The 16,342-nt window shown below is 47.6% G+C and overlaps 1 protein-coding gene across 1 annotated transcript in view; it reads right to left on the bottom strand.

Annotated features, from left to right (window-relative positions):
• Positions 1-366: 366 nt before the first annotated feature.
• The window catches only part of LOC119975843 (E3 ubiquitin-protein ligase TRIM39-like), a 39,404-nt gene continuing 23,428 nt past the window's right edge, over positions 367-16,342 (bottom strand). Inside the window, exons 3-4 of the mRNA XM_038815723.1 lie at positions 2,003-2,118; positions 367-936 (exon numbers count right to left, since the gene is read on the bottom strand). Coding sequence (XP_038671651.1) covers positions 368-936; positions 2,003-2,118 — 685 coding nt within the window. The 3' untranslated portion in view covers position 367. The remainder of the gene's footprint in view (positions 937-2,002; positions 2,119-16,342) is intronic.

Below are 16,342 nucleotides of genomic sequence, written 5' to 3'. Positions count from 1 at the left end.
AAGGTCCGGAGAGACAGAGGCTGTGATTGGAGGATGTTTCAGTGTCTCTGTGAACAGCCTCTGGAGGCAGCAGCTGACCTGATGCATTTGGAAGCTGCCACTTGTTTGTGGGGCTGCTGACTGCTGCTAACATTGGACGAATTGATCAGCTTTTTACCAGGCCTCACTTTTTAATTCCTTCTTTATGATCAAGAATCTCATTGTGAAGAAAATCCCTCAAGTGAAGCAATTATTCTCAATGTGAAAGTTGAGCTCTGACAATGATTGTGCAAACTCAACACAGACAGGCACCTGGGTCCCTGGTGCTGTGAGGCAATAGTGCTAACCACTGTGCCACCATGCCGCCCCAACGCTCATCACGGGGTCGTCATTGTGACGTTCCCATTCCAAGGACCCGCCCCTCTTCCAGATCCAGATCAGAACTGGAGCAGATTCTCAGTAACTGGTTCCCATCACAAGTTTCAAAGAAAGGATAAAGTTTCTCAGTGAATTTATTCCCAGTGAAGGTGTGGAGATGGGACTTGGTGTCCACGTTATAAAATGAAACTGTCCCAGACTCATAACTGAGATAAACTCCCACCTTCCCGGGGATCTGACCGGCACGGAGAGGGGATCGAGAAGAGGACATTATATTAAAGTGTTTATCAAACCGTGCAATGCTCCAGAACCCAGTCCTTGGGATCAGACTGACTGGGTACTTCCTCTCCACAGACTCTGCGGCTACTCCCAGACTCCAGCCCCGATTCCCTGTCACCTCCACCTCCCAGTAATGTCTCCCCGATGTGAATCCCTCTGATCCCAGCACACAGGGCCAGTGTGTAAACCTCTTCCTGGTGTCAGGAGGACTCCTTCCGGGACCAATCCATTTCAAACTCTTCAGATCCTCAGACACCTCGAGCCAGGGATTCGCTGTTTCAACATCCAGGGTCACAGAGACTGGGAGGAAAAACAGAAAATTAGAGATACAGCGATCAGGGTGTTTGTCGAGGATCAAAGGGGAAGTCTCACTGAGGATCAGAGGGCAGAGTCTCGCTTGGGATCAGACGAATGAGATGCAATATCCTCCTCCCTCAACAGGCACACAAAACCTCATTCCCAGGCTTCCTGTCCTAACCTTGGTCATGGACATGAGTCTGGTCCAGAAGGTGGCGATGTATCAGGAGGATGAGGATTGTAGAGGAGGAAAGGTTCAGCTGGGAATGGCGGAGTTTCCACTTGCTGAAGTTTGTAAAGTATCGATGGGTTCTGGAGACAGAGCTCCATCTGAGAGTTCCTGTATTGGTGATGTTTAGGGAGCTGACAGTTTCAGCTGACCAAGCTGAGAATGATTTTTAGAAAGTGGATGAGGTGCATGAATAAGACTTTAATTCCAATCAGGACCATTTTTATCCACATTTCTTTATAACAAAACACTTAAACATAAACTCTCTTTGATATTTATATGTATAATGATTCAAATATAAGGGCGGGATTCTCCGTCCCGCCGCACCAGATTCCAGGTTCACTGCACCAGCGGGATTCTCCGTCCCGCCGCACCAGATTCCAGGTTCACTGCACCGGCGGGATTCTCCGTCCCGCCGCACCAGATTCCAGGTTCACTGCACCGGCGGGATTCTCCGTCCCTCCGCACCAGATTCCAGGTTCACTGCACCGGCGGGATTCTCCGTCCCGCCGCACCAGATTCCAGGTTCACTGCACCGGCGGGATTCTCCGTCCCGCCGCACCAGATTCCAGGTTCACCCCGCCAGCGGGATTCTCCGTCCCGCCGCACCAGATTCCAGGTTCACTGCACTGGCGGGATTCTCCGTCCCGCTGCACCAAATTCCAGGTTCACTGCACCGGCAGGATTCTCCGTTTCAACGGCTGGTCAATGGGGTTCCCATTGTGGGGCAGCCCCACACCATCGGGAAACCACTGGGCTGCCAGCAAAATGGAGAATCCTGAGGGCGGAGAATCCAGCCCAAGAAATAAATCAGGACAGAGGAACTTATCTGAGCTTTACCATGGTTAATGACATCCAGCATTCCTCTCCACACTGGGAACGGCAAAGGGCTGTTGAATTTTCTGATGGACAGGACACCATCTGCTCCTGACAGCTTTTTACCCCGATTGTGAATTCTGTAAATAGTTGATTATAAATTGAGTATAAACACTTTGCTGAGTAATTTTGCCAACTTGCACTGAGTTTCAGTAAAGTTCATGTCCTACCGGTCTTCCGGTGACGGCCATGGAGTGAGTGGTTGCACATTTGGTAGCTCCTGCTCGTGGCGATCTTTTTTGGGCTTTTCCCCTGGTTTTCAAGTGGAAATGAGGTGGAAAAAGGTTTAGGAGTGTGAGTAGAGGAGACTGACCCTCTAGTTTATGGAGCTGAGGACCAGAAGTGCCCGATAAAGAAGGAACAAGTTGGTCGAAGTGGGTGTGAAGCTGGAAACGCACGTGGAGATGGCAAAGGGGCAGGAAGCAGCCTTGCCGGCTCAGTGGTCGACGGAGCAGCTGGTGAGCTTCTTGAATGAGTTCACCCAGCAACGAAAGGAGAGTCTGAAAGACCTGGTCCAGGCGGTGGACTCGATCAAGGCGGTGGTTGACCGCATGGAGACGAGACTGGCAGCCCAGGGTCGGGCAATCCAGACGTTGGAGGAGTTGGTGGGGGAGCATGATGAGCAGTTCACCTCGATGGCAGTGGAGATGGGGCTGATGCGGGACCACCAGAAGCAGTTGGAGGAGAAGGTGGAGGACTTGGAGAACCGGTCACACAGGCAGAATATTCGGATCATGGGTCTGCCGGAGGCGTGCGAAGGGGCCGATGCTGGCACGTCCGCAGGGAAGATGCTTGAGAAGCTGCTTGGTGAAGGTGCGTTTGATCGGCCGTTGGAGGTGGACCGAGCTCACAGGGCGTTGATGAGGAGGCTCCGGGGGAATGAGCCGCCGAGGGCGATGGTGGTGCGGCTGCACCGGTTCCTTAGTAAGGAGTGAATCATGAGGTGGACCAGGCAGACGAGGCACTGCGCCTGGGAGGGCAGTGAGATTCGTATGTACCAGGACCTGAATGCAGAGCTGGCGAAGAAATGAATGAAATGAAATGAAACTTGCTTATTGTCATGAGTAGGCTTCAAATGAAGTTACTGTGAAAAGCCCCTAGTCGCCACATTCCGGCGCCTGTTCGGGGAGGCTGCTACGGGAATCGAACCGTGCTGCTGGCCTGCTTGGTCTGCTTTCAAAGCCAGCGATTTAGCCCAGTGTGCTAAGAGGGCAAGTTTCAATAAGGTCAAGGCGTCCCTCTACAAGAAGGGGGTGAAGTTTGGACTATTGTACCCGACACTCCTATAGGGTGACGTATGGGGCCGGGAACTATATTTTGGATCTTTGGAGGAGGCAGCGGTGTTTATGACAGACAATGGACTGGCAGGAGAAGGTAGACCTTGAACTCTGGTGGAAGGACTTTTGTTCAGGGACCATTTCTGTTTTCCCTTGCTTTTTGGCTTCAGTTCTGTTTTTTTCTTTTTTGTTCTTTGTCAAGGGATGGGGAGGGGCTGGTTTCTTCTTTCTGTTCCTATTGATTGTTTGCACTGATGTTTGAGCAGGGGGAAGGGGGGCAGTGGGGAGGGGAGTCAGCGGACCAGATCAGGTTGAGGAAGGGATGGGTTGGGCAAGTATTCCACTCGGGGTTGGACTTTAAAATGAAGGGGGTGCCGATTTTGGTCAATAAGTGGGTGGTGTTCGAGGTGGGGAATATAGAGGTGAATCCGGGGGGGGGGGGGGGGGGGGGGATATGTCATGGTTAGTGGGAAACTGGAGGGAATGCCGGTAGTGCCGGTGAATATTCATGCTCTGAACTGAGACAATGTGGAATTCATGAGGCGGGTGCTGGGGAGGATTCCAGACCTGGATTCTCATTGGCTGATTATGGGGGGAGACTTCAACACGGTCCTGGATCCAAGACGGGACCGGTCCAGCCCCCGGTCGGGGAAGGTATCTGTTATGGCTAAGGAGTTCCGGGGGTTCATGGAGAGCATGGGAGGGGTCGATCCATAGAGATTTGGGAGGCTGAGGGGGGAAAGAGTTTTCGTTTTACTCCCATGTGCACAAGGTGTACTCCCGAATAGATTTCTTTGTGCTGGATAAAACACTGCTGGCAGAGGTGGTAGATGCTGAATATTCAGCAATATTGGTGTCGGACCACGCCCCACATTGGCTGGACCTGCAAATGAGCAAAGGGGGGGCCCAGCTCCCACAATGGAGGTTGGATGTGGGGCTGTTAGCGGAGGAGGAGGTGTGTGAGCGGGTGAGGAAGGCCATCCGGGGGTATATAAAGATCAATGATACGAGTGAGGTGTCAGCAGGTATGGTCTGGGAGGCACTGGAGGAAGTTATCAGGGGGGAATTCATTTCTATTCGGGCACAGCCAGGAGAAGGCGGAGTGGGGGGAGTTAGAGAGGCTGGTGGAAGAAATCCGACAGGTAGACAGAAGGTTCGCAGAGACCCCAGAGGAAGGGTTTTTGAAGGAATGCCAGAGGCTACAATTGGAATTTGGTCTCTTATCCACGGGCAAGGCAGTGGGACAGCTGAGGAGGGCGAGAGTGAGGAAGTGAACTCTCTCGTATTCTGCTAACAGTCTAATCACTCGCATTTGATCAGGTAAGATTGTCTCGACGAAATCAAAGGTCAGTCTGGTGGATTGGAAGAATTGATTTCAGTCAATGCAGGTACGGCTGAGGGTTGGAATGAGGTAACAATTCAGTTGGTGACTGGTGGAATGTTGCCTGGTCAGTCAGTTGCATGTGAGTAGAAAATTAAAAATTGGTTCTATTAAATTGCACTTTAATTCGGTTAAAGTCTTTAACAGGTTGAGGTAATGTCGCAGAAACAGTTCAGTAAAAGACCGCTGATAAGATGTTTGCGGACAGTTCAATTCCGTACAATTCGAATTGGCTAAAATTGGTTAAGGTCTTTATCGGGTTGATGTGATGTCGCAGGAACAGTTCAGAAACGACCACTGATGAAATGTTTGCGGACAGTTCAATTCCGTACAAATATAATTGGTTACGCTAACATTTATCATGGGAAGATATGGGTTGTTGGAATGAAACAGAATTGGGAGATGAATGGCCACTAGGGGGAACCAGAGACAAACTTGTGTGTTGATGAATGAAAGTATAATGATTTGAATTCTTTTGTTTGAATGGAGATCTCCAATGAATGAATGAATCTGTTTAATAAGAATGTGATATCCTCTGTTCCTAGTTTTGTGAAATGTTGTGTTTTAGGAGGTATTAAAGTGAGATTTAAAATGGGGTAAGTATTTGAAAGTTCTTTAGAAACTTAGTAATAATGATTAACATTGTGGGAGTTAATTAGAACATAATTCTCAGGAAGTAAACACAAAGTGAAATCAAAATGTATAAATTGGGATTTGTAAATGATTAGTTGCAACTCGGCATAGTCTTGGCTGCTAAAAAAAATAATAATAAATAAATAAAATAGTTTCACATCAATTAGAAGTTATAAATGGCAGGCAAGAAATTTGATCAATATTATAGAGAAATACAGCACAGAACAGGCCCTTCGGCCCACGATGTTGCGCCGAACTTTTGTCCTAGGTTAATCATAGAATTTTGGACAATTTTTCATGGCCAATCCACCCAACCTGCACATCTTTGGACTGTGGGAGGAACCCGGAGCACCCGGAGGAAACCCACGCAGTCATGGGGAGGATGTGCAGACTCCACACAGACAGTGACCCAAGTCGAAATCGAACTTGGGACCCTGGAGCTGTGAAGCAATTGTGCTATCCACAATGATACCGTGCTGCCCTTAAGAAGTTAACCTACACTCCATTATTCTACCCTAATCCAAGTACCTATCCAATAGCCGCTTGAAGGTCCCTAACTTTTCCGACTCAACTACTACCACAGGCAGTACATTCCATGCCCCCACTACTCTCTGGGTAAAGAACCTACCTCTGACATCCCCTCTATATCTTCCACCATTTATCTTAAATTTATGTCCCCTTGTAATGGTGTGTTCCACCCGGGGAAAAAGTCTCTGACTGTCTACTCTATCTATTCCCCTGATCATCTTATAAACCTCTATCAAGTCGCCCCTCATCCTTCTCCGTTCTAATGAGAAAAGGCCTAGCACCCTCAACCTTTCCTCGTATGACCTACTCTCCATTCCAGGCAACATCCTGGTAAATCTCCTTTGCACCTTTTCCAAAGCTTCCACATCCTTCCTAAAATGAGGTGACCAGAACTGCACACAGTACTCCAAATGTGGCCTGACCAAGGTTTTGTACAGCTGCATCATCACCTCACGGCTCTTAAATTCAATCCCTCTGCTAATGAACGCTAGCACACCATAGGCCTTCTTCACAGCTCTATCCACTTGAGTGGCAACTTTCAAAGAACTATGAACATAGACCCCAAGATCTCTCTGCCCCTCCACATTGCCAAGAACCCTACCATTAACCCTGTATTCCGCATTCAGATTTGTCCTTCCAAAATGGACAACCTCACACTTGTCAGGGTTAAACTCCATCTGCCACTTCTCAGCCCAGCTCTGCATTCTATCTATGTCTCTTTGAAGCCGACAACAGCCCTCCTCACTATCCACAACTCCACCAATCTTCGTATCATCTGCAAATTTACTGACCCACCCTTCAACTCCCTCATCCAAGTCGTTAATGAAAATCACAAACAGCAGAGGACCCAGAACTGATCCCTGCGGTACGCCACTGATAACTGGGCTCCAGGCTGAATATTTACCATCCACCACCACTCTCTGTCTTCTATCGGTTAGCCAGTTTGTTATCCAACTGGCCAAATTTCCCACTATCACTATCCCATGCCTCCTTACTTTCTGCATAAGCCTACCATGGGGAACCTTATCAAATGCCTTACTAAAATCCATGTACACTACATCCACTGCTTTACCTTCATCCACATGCTTGGTCACCTCCTCAAAGAATTCAATAAGACTTGTAAGGCAAGACCTACCCCTCACAAATCCGTGCTGACTATCCCTAATCAAGCAATGCCTTTCCAGATGCTCAGAAATCCTATCCCTCAGTACCCTTTCCATTACTTTGCCTACGACCGAAGTAAGACTAACTGGCCTGTAATTCCCAGGGTTATCCCTATTCCCTTTTTTGAACAGGGGCACGACATTCGCCACTCTCCAATCCTCTGGTACCACCCCTGTTGACAGCGAGGACGAAAAGATCATTGCCAACGGCTCTGCAATTTCATTTCTTGCTTCCCATAGAATCCTTGGATATATCCCGTCAGGCCCGGGGGACTTGTCTATCCTCAAGTTTTTCAAAACGCGCAACACATCTTCCTTCCTGAAAAGTATCTCCTCAAGCTTATCAGTCTGCTTCACCCTGTCCTCTCCAACAATATGGCCCCTCTCGTTTGTAAATACTGAAGAAAAATACTTGTTCAAGACCTCTCCTATCTCTTCAGACTCAATACACAATCTCCCGCTACTGTCTTTAATCGGACCTACCCTCGCTCTAGTCATTCTCATATTTCTCACATATGTGTAAAAGGCCTTGGGGTTTTCCTTGATCCTACCCGCCAAAGATTTTCATGCCCTCTCTTAGCTCTCCTAATCCCTTTCTTCAGTTCCCTCCTGGCTATCTTGTATCCCTCCAGCGCCCTGTCTGAACCTTGTTTCTTCAGCCTTACATAAGTCTCCTTCTTCCTCTTAACAAGACATTCAACCTCTCTTGTCAACCATGGTTCCCTCACTCGACCATCTCTTCCCTGCCTGACAGGGACATACATATCAAAGACACGCAGTACCTGTTCCTTGAACAAGTTCCACATTTCACTTGTGTCCTTCCCTGACAGCCTATGTTCCCAACTTCTGCACTTCAATTCTTGTCTGACAGCATTGTATTTACCCTTCCCCCAATTATAAACCTTGCCCTGTTGCTCGCACCTATCCCTCTCCATTACTAAAGTGAAAGTCACAGAATTGTGGTCACTACCTCCAAAATGCTCCCCCACTAACAAATCTATCACCTGCCGTGGTTCACTACCAAGTACTAAATCCAATATGGCCTCCCCTCTGGTCGGACAATCTACATACTGTGTTAGAAAAGCTTCCTGGACACACTGCACAAACACTACCCCATCCAAACTATTTGATCTAAAGAGTTTCCACTCAATGTTTGGGAAGTTGAAGTCGCCCATGACTACTACCCTGTGACTTCTGCACCTTTCCAAAATCTGTTTCCCAATCTGTTCTTCCACATCTCTGCTGCTATTGGGGGGCCTATAGAAAACTCCCAACAAGGTGACTGCTCCTTTCCTATTTCTAACTTCAACCCATATTACCTCAGTAGGCAGATCACCCTCGAACTGCCTTCCTGCAGCTGTTATACTATCTCTAATTAACAATGCCACCCCCCCACCTCTTTTACCATCCTCCCTAATCTTGTTGAAACATCCAAAGATGTGCGGGTTAGGTGGATTGGCCATGCTAAATTGCCCGTAGTGTCCTAATACATGTAAGGTTAAGGGGGGGATTGTTGGGTTACGGGTATAGGGTGGATATGTGGGTTTGAGTAGGGTGATCATGGCTCGGCACAACATTGAGGGCTGAAGGGCCTGTTCTGTGCTGTACTGTTCTGTGTTCTATGTTCTATCTATAACCAGGGACCTCCAACAACCATTTCTGCCCCTCTTCTATCCAAGTTTCCGTGATGGCCACCACATCGTAGTCCCAAGTACAGATCCATGCCTTAAGTTCACCCACCTTATTCCTGATGCTTCTTGCATTAAAGTATACACACTTCAACCCATCTCCTTGCCTGCAAGTACTCTCCTTTGTCATTGTTACCTTCCCCACTTCATCACTACGTGCTTTGGCGTCCTGACTATCGTCTACCTTAGTTGCTGGACTACAGATCAGGTTCCCATTCCCCTGCCAAAATAGTTTAAACCCTCCCGAAGAGTACTAGAAAACCTCCCCCCCAGGATATTGGTGCCCCTCTGGTTCAGATGCAACCCGTCCTGCTTGTACAGGTCCCACCTTCCCCAGAATGCGCTCCAATTATCCAAATACCTGAAGCCCTCCCTCCTACACCATTCCTGCAGCCACGTGTTCAACTGCACTCTCTCCCTATTCCTAGCCTCGCTATCACGTGGCACCGGCAACAAACCAGAGATGACAACTCTGTCTGTCCTGGCCTTTAACTTCCAGCCTAACTCCCTAAACTTGTTTATTACCTCCGAGGTTATTATGAGGTAGAAACTTAGTATGCTCAGCACTAAATTGGTCTTCGCATAAATACAAAGAGAAGTTTTACTCCCAAGCAGTCAGAGCTCTGTGCAGGCAATTGCTTTGAAACTAACCGGTTGAAATGGACACGGCACAGCTCCACCAGGGTCCTAGTGCCCGATGCATCACAAGAAAGTTACTAGCAGAAGAAATTAAGTTTAGAGGGTTAAATACATTGTAAAAGGAGCTTTAAGGAATAAAGATATTAGACCAGAAGTTAGAGATTACATTATAGAGGGGGTATCAGGCAATAGAAACGTTAGACCTGAAGTTAGATTAGGAGAATTACTTGCAGTATCAGGAAATAAGAATCTGATGTCAGGGAAAGATTTAATAAAATTAAGAGGATGCAGGAAAAAATTAGGATATTAAAACCAATTGATGACAGAGAGGAAGTGTGGGTGAAACTGCCGAATAAAACCACAGGAGAAGTAATCGGTGAGGCTGTGACAGGTAAAGACAAAATCAAAAAAAATTTGGGTGAACATACAGTGAAATTAGAGAACCATGGTGTCTGGAGCAAAAGAAATTGTGTCAGAATTTAAAAATCTGGTCAAATTGAACAATAACAGGAATTATGATACTCCATCGGCAGCCTATGGGCATTGAGCGTAGGAATGTAATCAGTAAAGATTTAAATGTATGGAATGATAGATCAAGGGCGGTGATTAATGGCCCTCAGTTTAAAATGGTTCACAGTGAGCATCAGGAAACAGCATGTCAGGGCTGTGGGGCATACTGTAGCCCGATTGTTTGGACTGGTAGTAGTCATATGAAACCCAGGAGACGGTCAGATACTGGGTATTCAGGAGAATTGATAATGCATTTGCAAAGACAGCGATGGGGCGATGCTGCAGCCCCCAGGGAGATTTGGGGCATTCATTTTTGCCATGATTGTTTTGTGAAATATCAGGCAACTTTAATGATTGAGGTTTGTGATCACAGGGTGGATTTTGAATCCAAGAAGTGTCAGTGTCAGTGGGATGGTAGATTAATGACATCGTGCAATTACTGCAAGGATAATTTGGCCGACAACAATGTGACTCGAAAAGGCTGTGCAAGCTTGTGGACAAGTGACAGACTTGTATCGATTCGTGAGGAAGTACGGAGCTTATGCTGTTGGGATGACCTGGGGACGTAAAATGAGCCTAACAGTGTTAGAGACTGTATCACTGCAATGATGCCGTGCCACAGGATAGATCATATCCCCAACTCGCTCAGACAAGGGAAAAATGAATGTTTGGGTGTGGGTGTCAGGATGCCAGTGAACTGAAACCTGTTAGCAGCATCAATAGGACAGATGAGACAGTGAAAATATTATGTCCGGAACTTATCCTGTCACAATCAGAATTTAAAACATTGAAGTAGATGCAGTAGCAATATCCAAAATGTATCAGGGAAAGTTTCGACCTGATTGAATCAGAGTTAGAAAAAGAGGAATGGTGGCAATGGAAATCCAGAAGTCCTGGAGATGGTACTTCTGGGATATCCAAGCAAGGATAGGAAGATCCAAATCAAGAAATAGGGCCCTCTCCGCCTTTGACCTGTTCATTTCAGTTTCAGATGAAGCAACAATAATACGGATGAAGAACCTGAACAACACTCTGGTGAAGAATGTTTCAGACAGTATGGGAAAAAACTAATGATACAATTGGCTACATATTTGAGGGAATTAAATGATAGAGCCCGGAAGAAAACCCTTACGGGTTAGCAACAAATCAAAATATCAAATTATTACTGAATACTGAAACCTCCGGTCAGACATCTCTAATGGGACGTTAGCTGATGGCTGATCTGTGGTCTCCAGGAGGGACGTATTATGCGGAGGAGTTATTAAGGGTCTCGGCAGACAGCAGCGACTGACGAGGAATCCCCGTATTTTAAATGACAATAGTCTAAGAATATTGGCAGCTTGCTGCCGCGAGGGGAATTGTAACCAATGCAGCAACCAATATAGCATTGGAGAGTATAACAGTTATTACAGATGAAATGTCCTGTAAGTTGTTAGGGACTGTTATGTATAAATTCAATTGGGTTGTAACCACAAAAAGTTAACTGTACTAAGTGTGTGAGTGGTGTTTAACAAAAAAACGAATAATGGCAAGTATACACTCCATGCTGTAAGGAAAATGATAATGGACAAAAGGGGTTTGAAGAAAACTGAGCTATTGTCTCAAGTAAGCCAGGGCCGGCAAGCTACATGGTTCAGTACAATGTTCGACGTTAGTGTAAGGAAGTCAGGAATAGAAACAGGATTGGTTGAAGCTCCTGCAATTAATAAAGCAAGATAATCAGTGCATGATATCATCAGTTACCATTCCGATGGGAAACGGAAAGCACTTCCTACATAAAAAAAACCCCAATGAGGGATAAGGACCTTTTGGTCGCTGATGGACTGAGTTGTGTGCTGCTTCTAAGGGACATGAGGAAGCTTTTTACGGTGCTGCTACCCCGAGGCAGTCAGATGCCTTGGAAGTAGTGGAACAACCAGAAATAGCTATTGTGTTACCTTCCTGAGCGGCGCCAGCTATGGTTCACGGTGATTGGACTTGAGGAAAGCACATCACAAAGAGTCTATCGACACTGGTCTGTGAGATGGATACATTTACCATTGATTTCCCTGCACAGTTTACAAATCATGACATGTACATACGAATGACAAGGCTGAGGGATAGTTGCTAGTCAGTACAACTATAAGAAGGATATAAATCCTAAGGGCAACACGGTAGCATTGAGGATGGCTATCTACCTAGTCGGATTTAGCTCAGGGTTATCTCTCATAGCTCGGCCATGGGGCTTTACCTGATGCATGGATTGATAATACTTGTTATTATAATTGTATACTGTATAATCATTGGATGCCTTAATATATGTTGTACGCTGGCTATGGCTCGGATGCTGCCGATAGGCTTGGCCCATCATTATTCACCAAAGATGACATCTCGTTACTGGTGACCATCACACCAGATGGAAGAGGACGGAGAGCCAGAAGCTGTAAAAATGTGATGAGGTGTTTATGTACGGAATACCGGCTCAGTGAAGTTCTGATAACGGGCCTCATTTTATTGGACAGATTAACAAGGAGTTCTGCTCCCAGTTGGGCATACGCCAGCAGTTACACTGTGCGTACAGACCGCAGGCGGCCGGGTTGGTTGAGAGACACAATCAGACCCTCAAAACTAAATTGGCTAAATTAAGAGCGGACACATGACTGACATGGCTTAAGTTGCTCGCCGTTGCCCTCATTCAGCTGTGGGTCACACCTGCAGGATCGGCTTGGCTCTCTCCTGCTGAGATCTTTTACGGCAGGACATTAGAATACCTTGGAACCTGCCTGTTCCGGATTGGTCCAGTTTCACCATCTGACTAAAGAAAGGACTAACTATGTTCTCGCCCTCACTAACGCCCTCGAGGAATTCCATAGCCAGGTTCGAGCGGCTCACCTGTCACTGTCCCCATTACATAGCTCGCTTTCAGTGCAGCCTGGTAGTTATGTCATGGTTAGGAACTGGACTCGGAAGGGGTTGGAGCCACAGTGAACGGAGCCCTTCCAAGTTCTCCTTACCACCCCCACTGCAGTTAAAGTGGAGGAGCGGAGTGCTTGCGTCCATGTCCACCACTGCACAATGGTCGGTCACTAACCTGCCTCCTTTCCCCAGCGCTGTTTTACAGGTGTGGAGCATGACGGATTGTGCTGTCTTCGGCTTTGCCTCACTTGGAACACCATCAGTACCTGTAATCCCGACCAAACTACAAGGACATTTCACTTATGCAGAGGTGACATTCTCCGATGCCCCCATGTACGAAGGCACAGTATCGACTCATGGAAGGTTATCAAGTTAAAGGACAATGAAGGGCTCATGAAACAATTGCACCGGACCCGGCGTTGGGACGGGAACATTGCATGGACATTGCCTTATTTTGGAGTAAATGTACATTTGCTTTTGGATGTGATAAGACTGGTGCCATAAAGTTAAAATCAGACCGTGTTGGGGAAGGGGGGGGGGGGGGGGGGGGGGGGAGGTTGTAGGGGAGAGAGGAGGAATAGCAAGAGGACGGAACGAGTAAGAAGGGAGGCACGACCAGAACGCAGGTTATCAGGAGGTATACTTACTTCACTTAGGACCCAGAACAAAGGGAACCTGGGCAGCATGAATCTCTTCTACCAAATCTACCACTGCATGTATGGCCAGGAGCCGGTTGTCTGCTACCCAAACCCCGCATTGGTGTCTAGGTTATTTTCCGTCTCACCACTTTGGGGAACTCCCCGAAACGATGGCTCATTGTCAGAGTTCCGAGCCATCGCCCGAGCAAGTTACTCTTCCTTACGATCCGGGTGTGGCCCCACCAGCTATTTGCCTTCCCCTCCCTTGGGATAATTCCCACTCACAGTATGATAGTCTGCAACGGTGGAGGGCGTATGTACCTAGCCCCTTCACTCCCAATAGAGACTCCCGGTCGTGCGAGAATTGTTTCAGCAGTGAGGGGTACGGCTGTTTGCTGGTAGAGATGAAAATGAATATAACATGTCTGTTCTCCACTTGTACTGATCCAAAGTGTTGCATAACCCTGACATCAGGTCACTGCGTCTGTTACAATGCCACTTGTGTCCCGTTGACGCTAGGCATCCAGCTCCTTTGTAGCTGGGCGAATGTCTCTCATATCACTGTTGGAACTAGGGCTTTCCGCATTGCTAGGAGGCCTGAATGGGCGTTCCGAAGCTGGATGAACTGGGCTACTGGGGAATCCCTACTTCACCAATATACTGATTGTGATGCTAGCCTGTACACGGAGCGAGGATGCTATTTTTAATGGCACAGCGACCAATGTTTTGTCACCCCCATTTCCCCACCAAATTGCTATCGGGACTCTAGTCCCTATTACGGTCCCTTGCCCCTCTGCGTGGATACTGCACCACCAGTTGGTACGCTGGGCAGGTTCAGTAATTTCTGGCCTTACCATCCTGGGCAACGAAACCTTGGGGGCCCTCGGGGCAATAACCAAGGAATTATCTCAACTCAGGTTGTTTGCCATGCAGAACGGGTCTGCTCTTGACTATCTCGCCTGCATCTTTGTGGGCCTGGCCATCCTTAAGTGCGTGATGGGTAAAATGTAGGGTGCGCTGGAACGGATAGCCGCCCCATGAGTCTTGGCTGTTAGGGTCCACGAGGGTGTAGCGGACGATGGGATACTGCAATAGGATTTAGAAATGTAGCAACGAGTTTTCTTAGCTGAGGGGCCATAGCTACAGCTTGGACACGATGGGTTATCATGAAATGATAAAAGGAGGGAATGAGGAAGTGAACAAACGAATATGATGGACAGTAGGACCCTGAGGGTAATGAGTTCACAGACAGAGAACAAAGGGATGAGCACAGCATGGCTAGGAAGGGGGAGGGGAGCTTTGCCTCGTGGAGAGAATAGTGAAAAGGATGCTGGGTAACAAGAGGCCAGGATTGGGAAAATGCGAAGTGAGCCAATCAGGCTATATGGCCAGGTCAGAAGGTGTATACATTGGCCTATGGGAAGCTTGTATGCGAATCTTGATGTGATTCAATCAATATGTGCTGTGATTTCTTTGTCTTAGCTCTCACTAACTTTTGGGAACTTTAGAAGACAGCTGTGTGTGTTCTAATGTCCCACGAGTGAGTCAGCCTTGCAAGCTGGTGGAAATAAAACAATAATTGATACCTGCTAATCCATCTCAGATTTTATTGCGTCCAGACTGGCCACAAAGTATCAGGAATTAACAAGAGGGGTGGTTAATGAGTACAGGGAATTAGCGAGCAGGATGCCTGTGCATCAATTGTGGAAGCAGGAGGCGGCGAGAGAGATCGGGAAAGTGAGAGATACAAGGGGTGGGGGGGGGGGGGGGGGGGGAGAGGTGGTCTTGGATGAGGCGGGGGTGAATGGGAGTGTTTTGAGATTTCTACAGCAAGGTGTATAAATCGGAACCCTCAGTCGGAGAAGAGGGGATGAGGCAATTTTTGGGAGGACTGGAGTTCCCGAAGGTGGACGGGGATCTGATAGAGGGCCTGGGGGCCCCAATCAGGCTTGGGAAGGTAATAGAGGGGCTGGAGGTGATGCAATCGGTTAAGGCCCCGAGATCAGACGGTTACCCGGTGGAATTTTATAAGAAGTTTTCGGGGTGCGGGGACCGCAAAGGAGCTGGGAGCGCTCACCCCGACATAGTCGCAGGCATCGATCTCTCTCATTTTGAAGCAGGACCAAGACCCGGAAAGCTGCGGGTCATATAGACCAATCTCCCTATTGATAATCCAAGGATAATCCAGGGAACTACAGGCCGGTGAGCCTTACGTCAGTGGTAGGAAAATTACTGGAGAGAATTCTTCGAGACAGGATCTACTCCCATTTGGAAGCAAATGGACGTATTAGCGAGAGGCAACACGGTTTTGTGAAGGGAAGGTCGTGTGTCACTAACTTGATAGAGTTTTTCGAAGAGGTCAAAAGATGATTGATGCTGGTAGGGCAGTGGATGTTATCTATATGGACTTCAGTAAGGCCTTTGACAAGGTCCCTCATAGCAGGACTGGTACAAAAGATGAAGTCACATGGGATCAGGGGTGAGCTGGTAAGGTGGATACAGAACTGGCTAGGTCATAGAAGGCAGAGAGTAGCAATTGAAGGGTGCTTTTCTGATTGGAGGGCTGTGACGAGTGGTGTTCCGCAGTGATCAGGGCTGGGACCTTTGCTGTTCGTAGTATATATAAATGATTTGGAGGAAAATGTAACTGGTCTGATTAGTAAGTTTGCGAAGGACACAAAGGTTGGTGGAATTGCGGATAGCGATGAGGACTGTCAGAGGATACAGCAGGATTTAGATCGTTTGGAGACTTGGGCGGCGAGATGGCAGATGGAGTTTAATCCGGACAAATGAGAGGTAATGCATTTTGGAAATTTTGGAAGGTCCAATGCAGGTAGGGAATATATAGTGAATGGTAGAACCCTCAAGACTATTGACAGTCAGAGAGATCTTGGTGTACAGGTCCACAGGTCACTGAAAGGGGCAACACAGGTGGAGAAGGTAGTCAAGGAG

The sequence above is a fragment of the Scyliorhinus canicula genome, chromosome 13 (genome assembly GCF_902713615.1).
Source record: "Scyliorhinus canicula chromosome 13, sScyCan1.1, whole genome shotgun sequence".
Classification (NCBI taxonomy): Eukaryota; Metazoa; Chordata; class Chondrichthyes; order Carcharhiniformes; family Scyliorhinidae; genus Scyliorhinus; species Scyliorhinus canicula.
This window is presented reverse-complemented; position numbering and strand designations above follow the sequence as displayed.